General features: G+C 42.4%; 1 protein-coding gene across 1 annotated transcript in view; it reads right to left on the reverse strand.

Annotated features, from left to right (window-relative positions):
* Positions 1-17,875, reverse strand: part of TNRC6C (trinucleotide repeat containing 6C) — a 42,840-nt gene that overhangs the window by 3,109 nt on the left and 21,856 nt on the right. Inside the window, exons 9-19 of the mRNA XM_009079592.1 lie at positions 14,631-14,780; positions 13,273-13,419; positions 12,738-12,860; positions 11,312-11,395; positions 10,732-10,963; positions 8,387-8,554; positions 7,123-7,314; positions 6,835-6,978; positions 3,917-4,033; positions 1,411-1,605; positions 6-72 (exon numbers count right to left, since the gene is read on the reverse strand). Of these exons, the coding sequence (XP_009077840.1) occupies positions 6-72; positions 1,411-1,605; positions 3,917-4,033; positions 6,835-6,978; positions 7,123-7,314; positions 8,387-8,554; positions 10,732-10,963; positions 11,312-11,395; positions 12,738-12,860; positions 13,273-13,419; positions 14,631-14,780 (1,619 nt within the window). The remainder of the gene's footprint in view (positions 1-5; positions 73-1,410; positions 1,606-3,916; positions 4,034-6,834; positions 6,979-7,122; positions 7,315-8,386; positions 8,555-10,731; positions 10,964-11,311; positions 11,396-12,737; positions 12,861-13,272; positions 13,420-14,630; positions 14,781-17,875) is intronic.

Below are 17,875 nucleotides of genomic sequence, written 5' to 3' on the forward strand. Positions count from 1 at the left end.
CCTGGGGGGTGAGGTTCCGAAGAACCAGCCAGCTGCTTGTTCTCCCTGAGCTGTCAGTACTCCATGCAGAACCTGCAAGACAAATTCCACAAGAGAACATTTGATCACGGCCTGGAAAGCATATTACAAGTAAATTCACCTGGAATCACAACATCCTAGCAAGTCTCACTGCTCCTGAAAACAAATCCTACAGCAGTTTCCTCACACCCTGATTTACTGTCTGCATTGGAATAAGAGGCTGCTGAATGAGACCTACTCTTGTTCCATTTAGAACATCTGCAGCACCTTCCAGACTCCCACAACAACTGTTAGGAAACTATCAGATGGAGGTGTAACACTGCAACAAACTGGATCTTCAGGACACATTAGAATTAAGCAGGAAGACACACTTTAAGAGCAATTCTGATGCCCAAACTCAGATTGCTGCTTGCTCCCAAAGATTTTTACGGCACTGCAGCACTCTGCTATCTTGCCAGTGACAGATTAATGCACATGACTTATTCAAAACAGGTATCTCTGCACTGACAATGTCCTGATTAAAGATACAAGGACATGACCAACAAAACCTGCTCTTCCAACTTCAGCCTGGTGTTGTACAATGAGAAACTGTACATGCTTGGTGTTTATGAGAGGCATAACCTCAGTGGATCCTGTGCTCACACACATGACCATGCTCAGGCTCTGGAGAGAACCCTGGCAGCAGCAGGATCTGCTCACAGGTTGGGGTTTGGTGAAGAAACAGATCCAAAAGAAATGCTAAGAAGAGGGAAGAACATTTAATTCCCAGCTTAGTGAAAGGAGATTAATAAAACAGCTTTATAAAATAGATGCAATACTTGCCTAAGATGAGACTGGATGTGGCACTTAGTGCCATGGTCTAGTAACCACAGTAGGGTTGGCCTTGATGACCTTGGGTGTCTTTTCCAACCCGGTCGATCCTATGATTCTATGAAATCTATGGTTTCTCATAGTTGTATTTAAGCAAAACAACAACAACATCTAAAAAAAGAGCCTGTGTGAAAAAATGAAGACATTCCCTGAGGGCCTTGCAATGCCATCAGATCCTAAATGCTCCAAACATGTACTCCATATTAAATTCCATGGGCTCATCTTGAGGCTCTGTAGGCAGTCTTAGGTCATACCATGACAGAAGACATGTTTAGAACTTCAGGAAATGGAAAAAAATCCTATTTGGAGCTAAATAATTATGAAATTACTAACGTGAGCACCTGAAGGAAGCTTCATTTACAGCTTATCCAAACTGAAGGAACAGACAGGAGCTTCACCCCCAAACCAGACACACTCTGCTGGTGCTGAACCTCCAGTTTGTGAGGCCCAACACACAGAACCAAGAAAACACTTGCAAAACGAAGGCACTGAGGTGCTGAAAAGCAGAGAAGCTGTGAGTACCAGAGGAGTAAGAGCTGGTCCAGCCCAGGGGACTGGCACCCCACGTGGATGATGGCTTGGTGTTGGTTAAGCCTGGAGGTGGTCTCGTCGGAGCAGTAGTGTTTCTGGGTACCTTCCAGAGTTCATGGGACAGAGAGGCTTGTGTGTGAGAGATTGGGCCAGAGGACCACGTAGACTTGATGTCTGACAGTTTACCTGCAACAGAAAAAGGGACATTTGTGTACTCTTGATTAATTAACTGTTAAACCAGGCAGGATGGGTGTCATGTAGCTTCTGCATTGGCTGTATTCTTCTGAGTTTTCAGGAGGAAAACAACAACCTTCTGTACCATCCTGTCCCACAAATCCTCTATCCTTTGAACTTACACTACAATTTCAAATGACTTTGTATTTACTGAACCTCACAGCAGCTGCTACACACATAGTTCTTGTTTTAACTTCTCCTATTATTTCACTTTCTTGCAAAAGATGATACATGAGAAAAAGACCAGAAAATGGGCTTAGGCATGTGAAATCTCTTATCACCAAAACTATAATGAAACACTTCAAGATTGTCTCTCAAAGGTTTAATAGACTTAAAGACTTTTCCTTACAAAACTCATTTTATCTGATATAAAGAAACCAATATATATCCATATGTTCTTCTGATACATTACTAAAATTCTAAAGATCAGAGACCAACAAAAACTGCATTTCTGAATATTCTGCTACTTTTTTCCAAGTATCTTTGAGAAAAATGAAGTCTTCAGAAGATCAGACCATATCACCTGTCACTCTTTGTAAATTTTACTGCTCGGTTTGCCCTTTCCCAAATCAGTTTTTAAATTCTTACTACTGCTCCTGCCAATTCAGAACTTCATAAAGTAACATACAACCCAAGAACAGCAAACACAGTTTGGTATTCAGAAAGGCAGACAAAACTGGTTTCAACTAGGGATAGCAAAATGAACCCCTTTATTCAACTTTAGACTTAACATATCCCTTGGCTGTTGTACTCACACACTGTGTTAACTGGAGCCCAATTTCCCTGTCACAGCACAGTTCTGCTGTCACCAGCACTGGCAGCACATGCTGGACTGGAATGGACTGAAACAGTCACATCTTCTGCCACAGCAAATGATGTTGTGACTGTGCTGCCTTAAAGCTTTAATGCTGATTGCAGACAGAAAGAAAATACTTGGCCTGACACAGTCCAAGGTGCTAAAATCTTGTGATGCTTTTTAGAAACAAATTTGAACTGGCAGGTTTAAGTTTATACTGGATCAGTGCTTTGCACCATGCAGCCACTGAGGGGGTTTTACAAGTCCTAAAGCCAAATTTACCAGTTGTCAAATCACAGCCTCAGTTATATACACACACACACTCCCCAAATTGCCTCCATTTATCTAAATCACTTAACTCAGAGATTTGATATTGAATCATCACCATTTAAGGGAAAGGGCAACCACTCTCCCATCTTCTTGCAAATTGGAGCAACAAAAATAACTGCACAATGATGATGAAGACATTAACAAGTGTAAATGGTGGGAGGAAAGGGAGCAAGTCTGAGTTGGAGAACTCAGAGCAGCCCAGACTGTGATACTGCATAGGATACATGCACATCACCACAGATTAGATGTTGCTATGTCACTACTTCTCATGGGGGAACACAAACATTAGATGATACTGCAAAAAAAAAACAAACTAAAGAGGCAAATAAAGCAGAAATGCATGGCAGATAAAAGGAAAGCAAGCCATTCCTTTCTTTTCCTTTCTCTGGAGTAAAACACCCCAAACAACCCCTTTTTATTTTGCATTCTGCAGCATGACCTGGAGGCTGCACCTTCCTTTATTTGGAAAGGTGAAGGGTTTTCAGGGGTTAGATATAAAAATGCTAATACAACCCATGCAACAGCCCAACACAATTTTATAATGGGACAAACTGGGTATTAGGTTGGTAGTCTGCAAGCAAAGTTTCTATGATTTGCAGGGAGATGCTCCAGAATTTAGAGCTCATTAAAGAAAAAGGGGTAATTATTTAGCCCAGCTAGAAGCTCAGCCATGTAGGGAAGCATCAGGATTTGGCTTTGACATTTAAGGGCCCAAAACCCAAGCCCTCCAGAGTCATGCAAAGTACCTTCCTTGAGGTATTACTAAAGTTTTTGCTGAGCTGAAGATGGTTCACTTTTAACAGTGAGTTTATTCACTACATTTTCACATCAGCTCTTACTGGAAGGGTCTAGTGGGGGTGTTTCTGCTGAGGTCCTACACAATATTCCTTCTCAAAGATCCTGATGCCAATACAGAGTGACAGCACATGGCACCAAGTGGAATAAACACATTTTTCCTTAGCACAATTCCAGGTATACCATCCCAACACTCCCCACGGAGGAGCTGCCAGGAGAGCTGCCTAGCTAGAGAGTACTAAAAATACACTGGTAGCCCTATTGTAACCACTGCGACAGCATTTCCTAGGGCCTTTGCTCAGAATGCAGAAGGATGTGGAAGTAGAAAGGCCAGTTTCGTACCTGCAATGCTAGGTGCAGATGCAATGCTGCTGAAAGAGCTACTGTAGCCGGAGGCACTAAGCGGCCAGGCACTCGATGAAGGCAGCGTGGCATTCTGAGATGATGTTGGGGATGACCCTGCAGAACCAGCAGAGAAGCAACTAAGAAAGATGGGCATAATGATGTTTGGTGTGACATAAGCAAATCTATTAGGTGCAAATACAAACCATGCAAGGCATTTTCCTTAACCAGCCCAGTCTCTGCAGTCTAGGAATGAAATGTTATCGAAAGCGTGACAGAGTGAAGCAGAAGTCTTTAGTAGGAAAGAGAAGAGAGCTGGCACAGCAACGAATGTACTAGAGCCTGTGTGGAAGGTAAACTCTCCTTCTTTTAAATGTGACCCCCCAAAAAATAAAAATCTGTGTTCAACTGTTTAGTCTCCAGGAACAGGCTTCATTTATCAAGGTCCTCTGCCAGCTGACTTAGGCAATGGCAACTGTAGATGAGCAGAGATGTATATGATAAACTAACCTCTTACCATGGGTGATCTGTCCTAAATTACTCAAGGTAAGCACTTCTCCTACATCCTCAGGCCCACAGACATCTTTAGATTTTTGCAGACTTTCAGTAAAGTGAGGATATATTTTAGCAATCTCTCCTCAAACTGATAACATAAATGAAATAGCCTGAAACAGCCTCAGTAAATCATTTACAATCTGAGGAGCTATCTAAGCATACATACAATTTCCTTACTGGCAGCAAATGAAAGAAACTGAACATAAAATATCTTCATTACAAAGACCAGAAGAGCTGGAAGTGTTCTCTCTAGCCACCAACAAAATTAAGTGTGTATCCTGGGTGACTTATCATTCCTGACACACACAGATGGACTGTGATACTGGAACATCGTTAACTGACTAATAAAAATACGTGAGTTCTTTAGAAAAGAGCACTGTGCTGAGATAGGAGGGGGGAAGGAAAAGGACAATCTCGTCCCTCACAGCTTGATAAAAAACACAGGCTGTATTTTCAGCTGGAACAGCAACTAACCAAACCTTACCTTAACCAGACCCACTGTGCAAAGGACACCAACACAGACATCAGTCTCAAGCAAACTAACTCTGTATCAGGCCTTCTTTGTAAATAATCTATTCCCCAGGCAGAAGTGATGGAATTACAGCAGATTCAAAGGTCTCTGTGCCCACAGAGCTGTAACTGGTCCTGATTCCACATGGCTATGACTCTCAGCTCACAGGAGCTGGCCCTGCAAAGCTTCATTAGTGAACAAGGCAAAGCAAAAATCAACCCCAAAGCTTAGGTTTCGCCTGCTTCCAAGTGCCCTGTGTAAGGACAGTGTACACCACAGCCTAATCCCCTAACTGGGGATCAGCTCTGTCCATACAAGCTGTGTGCTACAGGCTGCAGAGTTCAAAGACAGCCTCTTCCTGGCAGCATGCCATGAAAGCCCCAATCTCATATGGAGAGGTACTGACACTAATGGGTAATATTACCTAGGAGCAAACCCCTAGGCAAAAAGAAACAGATTCCACAACTATATTTGTTATTAAAATTATACTATTAACCAGCTAAAACAGCTAACGAGGAATGGAAGCACATATGGACCCCAAGAGTCACTGCTCTTCAGAAGGTTTGGGCTCTTGAGAGCCTGATTACTTCTGCAAAGAACATCTGTCCTGACACTCTCTAAGGAGCTGAATTATTTCTTCATTCCACAGGCACATTATGCACCAACAGAGCTAATGTACACTTCCCTTCTCTACAGCAGGAACACCTGTGGTAGGTATAATCCGACTTCCAGGTACAGCTCTGTAGGGCCTGAAGGGAATGTTTCCTGGGTGTCACTAAACTACATCTTTATACTTTTCCTTCTCTAACTTCAAATCTGCCCCTTGAAGCACATTTGGGTCATTAAAAGTTAGTTCAACATTACTCATTCCACAAATACTTTTATGTTTCAGCTTAAAGAAAGATTGCTCCCTGGTAAGAGACAGCTAAAATCACTGGAGGCAGTGAAACCTCTGCCTCCTTCCCCTCACATTTCACATCCCTTGCCTAGGTTAACAAGCCCAGAGCTGGACACCCATCTCAAGGATAGTTCTGATTTACAATCTGTGCTGGTACCACAGATGTAACCATTAGAACAAAATCCACAGCTTTACTCCTGACAGGTCCTTCTGGACAACCTGCTAATACTATTCTTGTGCCTATCAGAGTGCTCTGAGTGCTGATAACTTGGTTAGCACACTGACCACAATTAAACCAAGCCACCTTTCCCTTGATCCACTTCCAGTACATCTAGCTACCAAGTAGCACAGTCCCAAGGCTTTACTGTTTTAAAGAATTCCCTTTTTATTCCGAAGTACTGCCAAGACAAAAGGAATGGAAATGCTACTGGGAAATACAAGTTTACTAGTCAATTCCGTATTTTTTCCCTTTTCTTTTATGGTTTTGGGAATAAAACAGCTCTAATTTATTTTGCTGATTGATCTTCTAACAAAGCTACAATTAATTAGTGTGCCAGAAACTTGCTGCCTCAGCAACAACTGTGGAACTTTTGTAGTGTGTCTTCTGAGCACTTCACAAAGTGCATGTGGGAGGCTGAGCAGCATGGACAGCAAAACCTTGCTCAAAACCAAGTGTTACAGGTTAGAAAAACTTCCAGTGACCACAGAATTTTGTATTACATCTCACAGCCTTTTCCAATATAAAACTATTTCCATTTCCATGGAAAAAAAAAAAGCTTCTTAATCCCATATTTAAAACAAGTATTTCTGGGTGTTCAGTGGAAGTTCTGAGCAGAAGCATTATTAGATTAGGAGTACATGCAAAAAATAGGCTCTAGCTGTAACAAATGAAGACAACTTCTTTGGAAAGCAAAAGAAAGAATGCACAGATGTGAAAGCAACTTGTGTGTTTACCTCCACTCTTGAGAAGATAGCGATTAACATCCTGTATCGTGGTGTTTATGGTGGGCCCAGTTGGAACACTTCCAGGAGTAACATCGGGGTCATTTTCAGGATCAATATTCTGCAGTCCTTTCCATGGCACTCCTGGATGAAACTCTGTTTCAGGTACAACAAAAAGAAAAGGGTATGCAGTCACACTTCTGCAAAGTTCCTGCGCCTCAGAAGCCACGAGGGGTCAATAAATCCACCCAACACGTTTTAAGGACATCAGTTCAACACGAAGGCTTTGTGTTTTGTTACCTGGTGGCCAGTTTATGCTGGAGCCATTGGAAATTTTATCACTATCAGATTTGGCACGTGACCAGCTGTGAGGAACAGCTACAGGTGGGCTGGCAGGAGACTCACTGTTCTGAATCAGATCATACCGGCCGTAGGAGTCATCAATGGAGGACTTTCCTGGAGGACCAATACTTAAACCTCCAGGTATAGCACCTGTAATGAAGACATGGAAAGGCTTTGTTTAGGAGTGGGACTCACTGGGGGTATGGAGTTTCATCAGGCTCTGTATTTTGTTACATATACACACACTAAGCCAGGCTGAACAGCCTCAGAAGCCTTACTAGGGATTACAGCTGTGAGAGATGCTGCTGGTACAATCTAGGCACTCAAGTTAAAGAAATGTGCATTAAATTACTGCCAGAAAGAGACTAAGTAATTCAAATCATTACACTGATGGTAAATAGGAACTTGCTGAGACAGCATACTAAGGAATATCACTGCAGGCAACCCCTCATCTCATCCTTCCCTAGGCATTCCCTGCTGACAGGATGGATGATTGGAAATGGCTGTTCTCATGTTCCTACAAACTATCAAACAATCGTTTGGCATAAGCAGTGCAGCTACTTGCAGAATAAAAAGTGTTGTAAAAGAAATCGTTTATGGTGCTTGTAATAAAATCCAGGATATAGTAAAGTTAACTGAGCCTCATGTTCTAACACAATAAACCTGGTACAGGAAATCAAGGAATAAATGACTCAGGATACTGGAGGCGTTAGGGATAAAGGTGGTTGAACAGATTAGCTATCACTTCTGGAAAAATAAGTTTGTGCTCCTAACTCCAGGGTGGGTAACTATGTAATCCATCATGCTTTTGCAGAGGATTGGCTGGGAAAGGTTGAGGAAACTGGAAAAACTGTGGGAGAAAGCCAGTGTGAAGCTTTTTTGAAGGTATGCAGGTCTGGAATAAGGAGAAGACTGTGGGACTTGTTTTGCCAACACTAATGGCTTGTTTAACTTGAACTACATGTTCTCAGCAATCACATTCAACAAATGAAAAGAAATCCCTACATTGCACGTAGGAAGTGACAGCCACAAGCACTTTGAAAAGCATTGCTGAGTGAGACTGCAGAAATCATTGACAAAATCCCAGGGGCTCAAAGGGCACTTGGTACAACCATGGCTGAGCACTCACACAGAAAAGTAACACAAGAAGAGTAATTACAACTGCACCAGGGCTCAAGTCTCAAACCCCCCCAGGCTGGCACAGGGATGGAGTGGGACATACCGTGCTTGCTGGAGTTCTGGTCAAGCGAAGAAGCAGCACTAGACAGATTATCCATTGAGTTGGGGTGTGTCCACTGAGGAAGGCGAGACTGGGACTGAGAAGTGTCCTTCACTGACAAACCACCAGTAATGTCCATGTTATTTACATTCATGTTCGGGTTCAGTCCAGCTGAGGGGAAATAGGTTGTTAGATATCTGTACTATACTGGGGGATTAAAGATGTGTTTCAAATGTAGCTACAGGAATTACTGGACTTAGAATCTCAGACATCTGTATTTGTGTGTGTGATTTACAATGCACATTTTCAACCTGCTGTCAAGACCTCTTTTATGGGAACATCAATAAAACTCCCATGAATTCAGAAAATGTTAAAACTTTGCTAAAAGGATGAAAAAAAACAGTATAGGGATAATATTTTAAAGCTGTCAGTGTTTCTATTGTCACTGTTTCAGTTCTGGTGTCCTCAGCATAAGAAGGACATGGAACTGTTGGCACAAGTGCAGAGGAGGCCACCAAGTTGCTCAGAGGACTGGAGCATCTCCCCTATGAGGACAGGCTGAGGGAGTTTGGGCTATTCAGCCTGGAGAAGAGAAGGTTGTGTGGAGACCTCAGAGCAACTTTTCAATCTCTGAAAGGACTACAAGTAGCCAGAGAGGAACTCTGTGTTAGGAACTGCAGTGACAGGACAAGGGGTAGCGGGCTCAAACTGAAAGAAGCAAAGTCCAGGTTGGATATGAGAGACAAGTTTTTTTTGCTCTAAGGGTGGTGAGACACTGGCACAGGTTGCCCAGGGAGGCTGTGGCTGCCCTGACCCTGGCAGTGTTCAAGGCCAGGCTGGATGAGCCTTGAGCAACCTGATCTAGTGAGGAGGTGTCCCTGCCCAGGGCAGGGGGTGGGACTAGGTGATCTGTAAGGTCCATTCCAACTCCTAAATTCTATGATTCTATGATTCTACTTGTCTCAGAAGAGGCACTCTGCAAGAATGCTCTGGAATGCTATGTTTAAACCAGTGAAGAGTTTGCAGCATTCCATGGCTAAGCCAAAATATTCCTGATGTCTCCCCAGCACATCCCACTTCATTTTGCTAACAACATTTCAAAAATCCCAAATGAAGCAACTAAGCAAAGGTCAGACAAACAGCTGCTGCTCCCCAGAGCAGATATTGTACAATTTGGGCTTGTATTTGGTATACACAGAACAGAATCACTCCGACTATTATTTAGGGAATAATTTTGACATGCTTCTGTGACACCAATCTGGGTCTTTGTTGATACATAATCCTGAACGTTAGCAGATCACAGGAAGCTGAGATATCATAAGAACCTCTTAGACTTAGGCCTTTTAATTCACAAATTCTTTTGCCTTCTGATGCTTCCTGCCACAACAGCTCACCACAGCAGTCAGAATTACCTTCTTAACTGCTGCATGGCAGATAAAGCTTGGCAATTCTATTGTACACAGCATAAAGAGAGCCACAAAGAGATTAAATTAATTCCTTTATGTCACGAAGGAAGTCTGCAGCATACATCAAACAATCACCCAGCAAACAGGTCTGAAAGGCTGGCTCTGTTCACCCTGTCTCCAGACCCAATCAATTACCTTGACATCAATCATGTCTGACAGATCTATGTCTAACCTACCACAAAACAGCTGGTGAAGAAGATTCTAGGAACTTCCCAGATAACTTATTCCAGTGCTCTACTTTGCTTAAAGCAAGTAAATTCCTTAATGTTCAACTAGATTTCCTTTTATGAACACAAGTTTATTACCTCTTGCATTAGCTACAGGCAAGAAAATTTGTTCAGAGCTCTGTTTTACACTTTCAAAGATTCTTGCATGTCTCTTAAACCTTCTCTTTAGGCTACAGTGAGCAGAGGATTTAATTTCTTCCTTAACAGTTATGGTTTTAAAATAAATAAAAGGTAAATAAAAATCATCTGCACAACACTTTCTGCACACTGATCTGTACCTTTCTTGACCAAAACTGATGTCTTACCAGTGCTAATTAGAGTGGAAAGATGACATTGCCTGACTTTCCCAGATGATATTCCTGTTTATCACCATGACACCATTAACTTATATTTAATTCATAAACAGCAACATATGTGAATAGCTAATTAGGCAAATTTTTTGTTCTGTTTAGGCAGAGCACAGGTGAGGAAATGCAGCCCACCTGCACAGCTACCTCTCAGGCAGGGAGCACCAAGATTTTGCTTTGGCATTTCCATGTTATTTAATAAATATACCTATTTTTATAACTGTATTTGTTGCACTGTAGAGTGAAATATTTTAGGTGCTGAATTAAGGAAATAAACAGACTCCCTCTGTGTAGTGATGGACACTCACCAAGAGGGTAAGGAGCAAAGGTGTTCGGTGAAGACTGTTGCTCTTTGGTCTGCAGGTCAGGTAGGCCGGGAGCCTGGGGATGGGGTGAAAAGCTATCCATGGCTGATTTGCCTGCAGAGGGGTGCAAAGATAGATGTGGAGGGGGAGGCTGCTGCTTCATAAGCAGGGCCTGGGCCAGCTGGCGCTGGTGCTGCTGGATCTGCTGCTGCATGTTATTGATTGTACGTGCAACCTGGAGAGAGAGAGAGAGAGAGAGAGAGAGAGAGAGAGGAAGAGAGAGAGAGAGGATCAATAAGTGCTCAGTTCAACAGAGACACCAGACTTCTTTGCCCTTTTCTACAGTGCAGTAACACGATAGATCTAGCTACAAATAAAAATTGACTGTGTTAAGGGGTGAAGAGCTTCCCTCCAATAACTGATGGTGTGGAGCAGCTTTGTTACTCAGCACCCTTCACTGTTCAACACTCCTGCATTCTTGTTTTAAAGGATGCTTTAGCTGCTCAGGTGTAATGCAATTCAGCCTCTTCAAGCTACTGAAACCAAACTCTAGTGCAGAGATTGAGCTGGCAGGCAAACCTACTTGCTGCTCCTGTTGTCTCATGGGTCCGGAAACATTACGCTGAGCCTGTAACATCTGCTGCTGGATTTGTAAACGTTGGTATGCCTGGAGAGACAGGAGAGAGGTCAGGGGTGAACGCACTCCACACGCCTGAACTGCTCTGCTACATCACAGAACAGGACAAACATAAACATCGGAGTTTTCTGAAAACAGGCAGCGAAGCAAAACTAATAATCTCATCACAAATCTATTTTACAATACATTTATTTACATCCAGTCTTCATTTTCCTGTTGGGTTTTTTTTTGTTAGTTTCTTAAACCAAACATACGTCAGTAAAAAAAACCTCTGTGAGTGAAAAGTGATCATTAAAGATGGAAACCTACTTTTTTTTCCCTGAAGAAAACTGGCACACAAAGCAAAAATGAAAAGAGTAGTTTACAGTATTACCTACATAGGATAAATACCAATAAGGGGGGTTTTTTGGCCAGTTTGATTTCTGACAACACTTTGTAGCTAAATCAGTTGTGCTGCTTTATTTCTGAAAAACTCCACGATTTTTAGGTGGCTATATTGGCAGTAAATCTTTTTTCCAAGGTGTTTCCCTGAAACACAAGAATTCCAAACCCAAAGGAATTCTGCACAGGTATTTTTCAAGTAGCTGGGTACCGTTCAGTTATTATGAGATCAATGCTGTGCTCCTCAAAACTAGGGAACATAACCAGAAATGAATAATAGTATCAAACAATCTTACTAATAAAAGATTTTTGACTAGCACATCAAAAACAGCAACTGAGCTAGTTGGTCATCCTCAATTTTATGTTCAACCCTGGCAAATACTGACTTGGCAGTATCTCTTTTGCAAATATTCTTAAAATCCAGTTAAATATCCTCATATGCACACACACAGATATGTAAAATGTGCACACATAGCAGTACATGTTTGCAAAACAACAAGTAACTCTTATCAGATGTTGTGTTTAATATACACCCCATTAATTGCAGGAAATTTACCCTACACTTGATTACTCAGTGAGGCAATGAAGGGAGTTCTGCAGGTAACTCAGGTGACCAGCACTGCCAAGATTTCTCTCACTGCGTTGTGACACAAAATTCCCAGTTGGTCAATCAGTTGTACACATTGACATGTAGTGCAGTGAGAGAACAGACTGTGTGACACATACCAGTAGGAAACCAACTGACTTAGTTCTACTGATCAGCTGTAAAGGATAATTATTCCACAAATGACTATTTATAAAGCTTCAAGCAAAAAAAAAAAAAAAGCCCCATGATTTTGTGTCTTTAAAAAGAAACTCTCCCAAAGAAATCAGCATCTGATTGCTTTGAAGATCTGTCATGTCATTTAAAAGTTTAGTCAGCCACTCTCCTATTGTATCTTTGTGCCTTCAGTTCTGACTGAGAGCTTATTTGCCATGTCTTTTGACTTACCAGCTGCAGCTGATAGAGCTGGTTCAACATCGTCATATGCTGAGGATTATTAATTGGCGAGGTTAACTGTGCAGGGCTGAGACCAATGTTTTTTGCTGCAAACTGCAAAAGCTGTGCTTGAACCTAAGGAAGAGCAGAGTATTAAACATGGTATGTTTACTTTACAGTGACAACTGTGTGAGCCATTAATAAGAGTCACAAGACATCAGCTGGAAAATATTACTATAAACAGAAGTAGCACCATGAAGAATTACCAAGAGGCTCTAGTATAACTCTTAGCAATACTCCAATGTCTATTTATAGAAAAAAGAGATGAGAACCTCCTCAGAAACACTAGTGTCTGCAAAAAGGAATACAAGAACCTGCCCCTGCAGAGACTGTACATGGGACACCATCTCAGCCATGCAACATGCTCCCTGCCTAGTACCTAAGCACCATGGGCACAGCCTGGCAGCAGGGGCTGCAAAGCCTCAGGAGCACCATATGGAAGAGCTCCAGGGGAAAGGAAAACTGATGAGTGGAAGTGTTGTCTAACCTGAGGGGATAGAAACTGAGGCACTTGAGCACGAAGACTAGGCTGGGATGAATTAAGAGGTTGCACTGGCGGTTGCTGCGGCTGTTGCATGGTCCTGGCTTGTGCTGCTCCGCTATTGCCAAACATACCCAGATTGCCACTCGGTATCTGCAGCAGGACAAGAATGACATTGGCATTTTAAACACAGAACCTGGATGGTACTTAGCTGTGCAGTCTTTATTCTCAGTGATTATGACAGGCAGGAATAAAGAAACCAGCACATACAGGCTGTAGTGACAACCAGGTTCAGAATGAGGCATGGCAAAGAATGCCAAGTACCCAATGTCCCAAACCTCCAGAACTTTGTAAAGATGAAGCTGAAGATGGCTTTTATAAGGATGTGTAACCCTGGAGGGTCACAAGATGAACAATGAAAAGTACTTGCCAAAAATGTTGTATTTGTGTAGCAAGGGGCAGGAGAATGGAGGCATTGAACTCTGAGCATCCTCAAGTTAGCTAAGCAGTTTTTGTCCTTAGCCATTTTACAAAGCTCCTGATAATGGACATGCTATTAGTGCAGACTCTGCTTTGGAAAGAGATGTTTAATGGGCTGTAAGTGCTGGACAAGTATTGCCCTTAGAAAACCAACTTTGAAAGAATATACATAACAAGAGCCACCACAGAATGACAGTTTTTCTTCTGTGTTGTTATTTCTTATCTTTGCTAGAACTTAACTTGATGGCAAAAATAACCTTTTCATAATCAAGAGTAGTTTATGGCCTCTCACTCTCATGGTGGTTTTCAGTTTCTTCCTCCATCTCCTTTCCTTTTCTTTTCTTTCCAGCATGTTCTACCCAGGGGCCAAAACACCCCCTGCTTCCGTGCTCCATCTGACCAGAGGTGCTGGAAGCTCAGTTTCTTTCTTGCCACCTGTCAAAACTAGGAGCTGCCTTGACACTCAAAGGAGGAACAAAAAAGCCCCCAACACTTCTCCCCCATCTCACCACTGAATAATCATGCCAGCCAGAAAAAGATGAATTACAGCAATGTCTGTGACAATTAGCAAAGCCTCAAAAGAAGAGCTGTCCCATCAATCAAGGCAGAGCCACACCAGGGCTCAGTGGTATAAACCCACAACCCTACAGGCTCTTCTCAACGGATATATGTCATTAACTGGCTAATTACAACTAAGCACTTGTTTTATGTCCTATAAGGTGAAATATTTACAGAGCAGATAGTTTCTCCACTGATACTTCACATGAACAAAGATGCTGCACTTTCAGTTTAAACCCATTTTCCCTGGGGAAGAGACTGATGGGCACTAGCAGCTAGTCCAAGAGAGCTGAAATTCCCCTTGGGATCTCTCCCAACAGCCTTACCTGTCTAGAAGAATTCAAGTTTTGCATGCCCAGCCCTGAGGCAATCCCGCCCAGGGTCTGATTAGGGAGTGCACTGTTTGAAAGGGGGAGCTTCAGGCTTGGTGAAGGCAAAAATGGTGAAGTAGTGGGCTCTTCCACTAGGCCGCCATCCTGATTGGAGAAAGAAAGGGTGAGCTGCATGCGGTGCCAGGAGCCCACAGCGCACAAAACAGTGTCCCATGGAAACAGAAAAGGGCATGGATGAATAAAAACATATTGAAAAAAAAAAAGGTATGAGTAAGAGGGAATGAAAAGTATGGAGTGAAGGGAGAAGAAAGAGAGAAATTGGATTAAGGTACTGTTCTCCTTCACTTTGTTGCACTTAATCCCCAAATGCACAATCACCCTCACCCACCTTTCCAAGGAAAGGAGGGATTCTAGCAGCTGATCACAGAGCTATCATGTGGCCACTGTGTCCCATCCTCACTTGGATTTTCTCCTCTTTTCTCCACCAGACTGAAAGGTGGAGAGGGAAGAGAGCCAGCACATTTCAGGGAATCCCTCTGTCAGTTTGGAAAACTCTCAGCAGCAGAGCACAGACGTAAGACATATTGCTTTAGCTAACCCAAAACTTGGGAAAGGCCAGATCAGCTCATTTGCCACCAGTGTGGATTTGGTTCCACATCATAGCTCTGCTCTTGAAAAAGCAGTTTTGCATTAATCCCCTTTCCTAACTGAGACACATGAGCCTCTTTTAATATTCACATAGCGCTGAGTTATTAATACCCACTATGAAACATTACACTGCCACACACCAACACCAACCACTCAAACCCAACAATGACAGTATGTCTGTGCAGCCTTCCTGAACATCCCCAGGAGGAGGCAGATTTTAGCAAGGCAGGAGAAGCCCCCTCTGATAACTGGGCTGTAAGGCACAGAAGGCACAAGTCCCCACGGGGGGCAAAGAGCCAGGCAGAAAATAAAATAATTTATAGACTCCCCAATCAAACAGGTAGATATCTCACTATATTACAGTGGGGCACTGAGTTCTAGCTCAAACTGTGCTTTGATGTCTGGGAAGCCTGCAGCAAACATGATCAAATAACACTGTGTACAAAGTGCAGCTCCAAAAAAAAAAAAAAACCACCAAAAAAACAGGCAGGGTGAAAAATCTTTAATTCGCAATGTGCTGGACTGGTGTTTTTCAGGCAGTGTGTGCGTTGCAAGGAAAGGCTTTTTAAACAGGTGAGGAGCTAGGATGTATCAACCAATCAGTTCAATGCCCCAGAAGATTGTGAGATACTGATAAACCTCCTTTGTTTGAAAAGCAGCTCGTCTGGGAAGCAGATACCCAAACAAATGACCTAATGCAGCAAGCACGCTAGGCGAATTTTATGTTCTAAGTTAATCCTGAAAAATGCATTTTCAACAGCAATCCTTTGATGCAAAGAAAAAGTTTCTTTACTATCAGGCAAAGTGACACTTGACATGCTATCTGCCTATCCTCAGGGGGACACTGACATTTTCTAATGATATCCCCAAGGCCTTTCAGCTCAAGATATTTTACATTCTGCTGGACATCAGTCACACTCCACAAACAACTGCAGCTTGCATGACAGTAACAGGTTCAAGGATTTCTCTTTAGATCACAGACATATGTTTACAATTCTACCCTTCCCCCTTGAAAGTGAAAATAATTTCAAGCTTGGTGCCTGCTCTCTCCTTCAGATGCCATTGTTTCCTATGTGAACAGACCCACTGACCATGCAAGACCAATGCAATCCCTCCCTGCCCCCCAGATTTATTCCAGTCTTGTCTCACTGACATTATTTTTTCTCAATTTGGAAAAAGGCAGTGCCAGGGATGGTGGAGGATGAGCCACACTGGAGACCTCAGGCATTTCCTTTCCAGACTCCTTCACAAGTGTGTGCCTTGGCTGAACTGCAGCAAATGTCTTTTGTGCAAATTTGTAACATGTTGTTCACATTCACTTGGTTCTAGTGTGTTTAACTTGAACTTGCTGCAAGGTGCTCACTCGGCTGCACAAATCTGTGCTCCATAACTGAACTGAAATCAATTCATTCAACATGAAGTATTTTAGTTGGTCAACTTCCAGTACTCATCACTCTCAGCCCAGACCAGGAGACACCTTTACTGCTCACAGTGGTTTGTGACCCATTAGTTTTCAGGCTCCATTATGGTCTTGTTTCCTGAACAACAATCTTTTCTACTTAACCTTTCCTCTTCACTGATATTCCTACAAATTTGTGTTACATTTTCTCCTCACACTAATCAGTTAAAAAAATCCCCTACCTCTGAACTGCCAAAATCATGCTCAATCCAGAGCTGCTTTTAACTCTTTTGAGGGGACTTGAGACACCTGTAAAATCCTACTGGTAGTAGTGTTTCCTACTACAGTTACCCAGCACAAAGCACCACACCGGTGCTTTTTAGTACTTTGGAAAGTCTCTCACAGTGGTCTCAAGTACCAAACGTGACAGGATGCAAGTGATGCTACTCAAAGATTTTTAGCCCTGTGAGACATGAAAAATTTAGCAGAGGGTTCCTGGGCACTTTGGCTGTCACCTACCAACAACTGTCACTTCATGAATCAAAATGTCCCAACAGACATGTGTGAGGCTGATGAATTTCCCAGGAGTCTTTATACAAAATCATACGAGAAGGAATTGGTAGAAAATACATATTGACTTCCTAAAAAAACACTTTTCCAAAAGAGGAAGTTAAAGTAATCAAATCTCATCTCAATATAAGTTCTCTTCAAATCAGACAGGAGTTAGGGACAGGCAAAGGAAACTTGCAGGAAATACAATACTCAGAGAAGGACTCATCATATATGGGAAGATGAAACTGGCTTCAAAACTTGGAAGTTCAAAAAAGAAACAGTCACTAAATCATAGGAAGTAGATGGAGGAAAGAAAAGAATTTAAAAGTCAACCTTAAAATTCTAGTGATCATTATCTAATTCTAAGATCTACGAAAGTGTTTCTGCATAATAATAAAATATCCTACTTCTTGTCCCAAAGATAAAAAACAATCACAGCCACGAGATTACTGGGATCAGAATGTGATGGATGATGCTGAAAAAACCCAACAAACTCTACGTTTGAATTTGAAACCAGGACAAAGTCTAGACAGAGGAATTTTGGAAGAACAAGATTGCAGACAAGTGGCATCAAAGCTTGTAGAGCTGGGTATCTCAACAGCAGAGAGGAAGACCTGATCAGTGAATAAGACAGTAGGGA

Source organism: Acanthisitta chloris, unplaced genomic scaffold (genome assembly GCF_000695815.1).
Source record: "Acanthisitta chloris isolate BGI_N310 unplaced genomic scaffold, ASM69581v1 scaffold28047, whole genome shotgun sequence".
NCBI lineage: Eukaryota > Metazoa > Chordata > Aves > Passeriformes > Acanthisittidae > Acanthisitta > Acanthisitta chloris.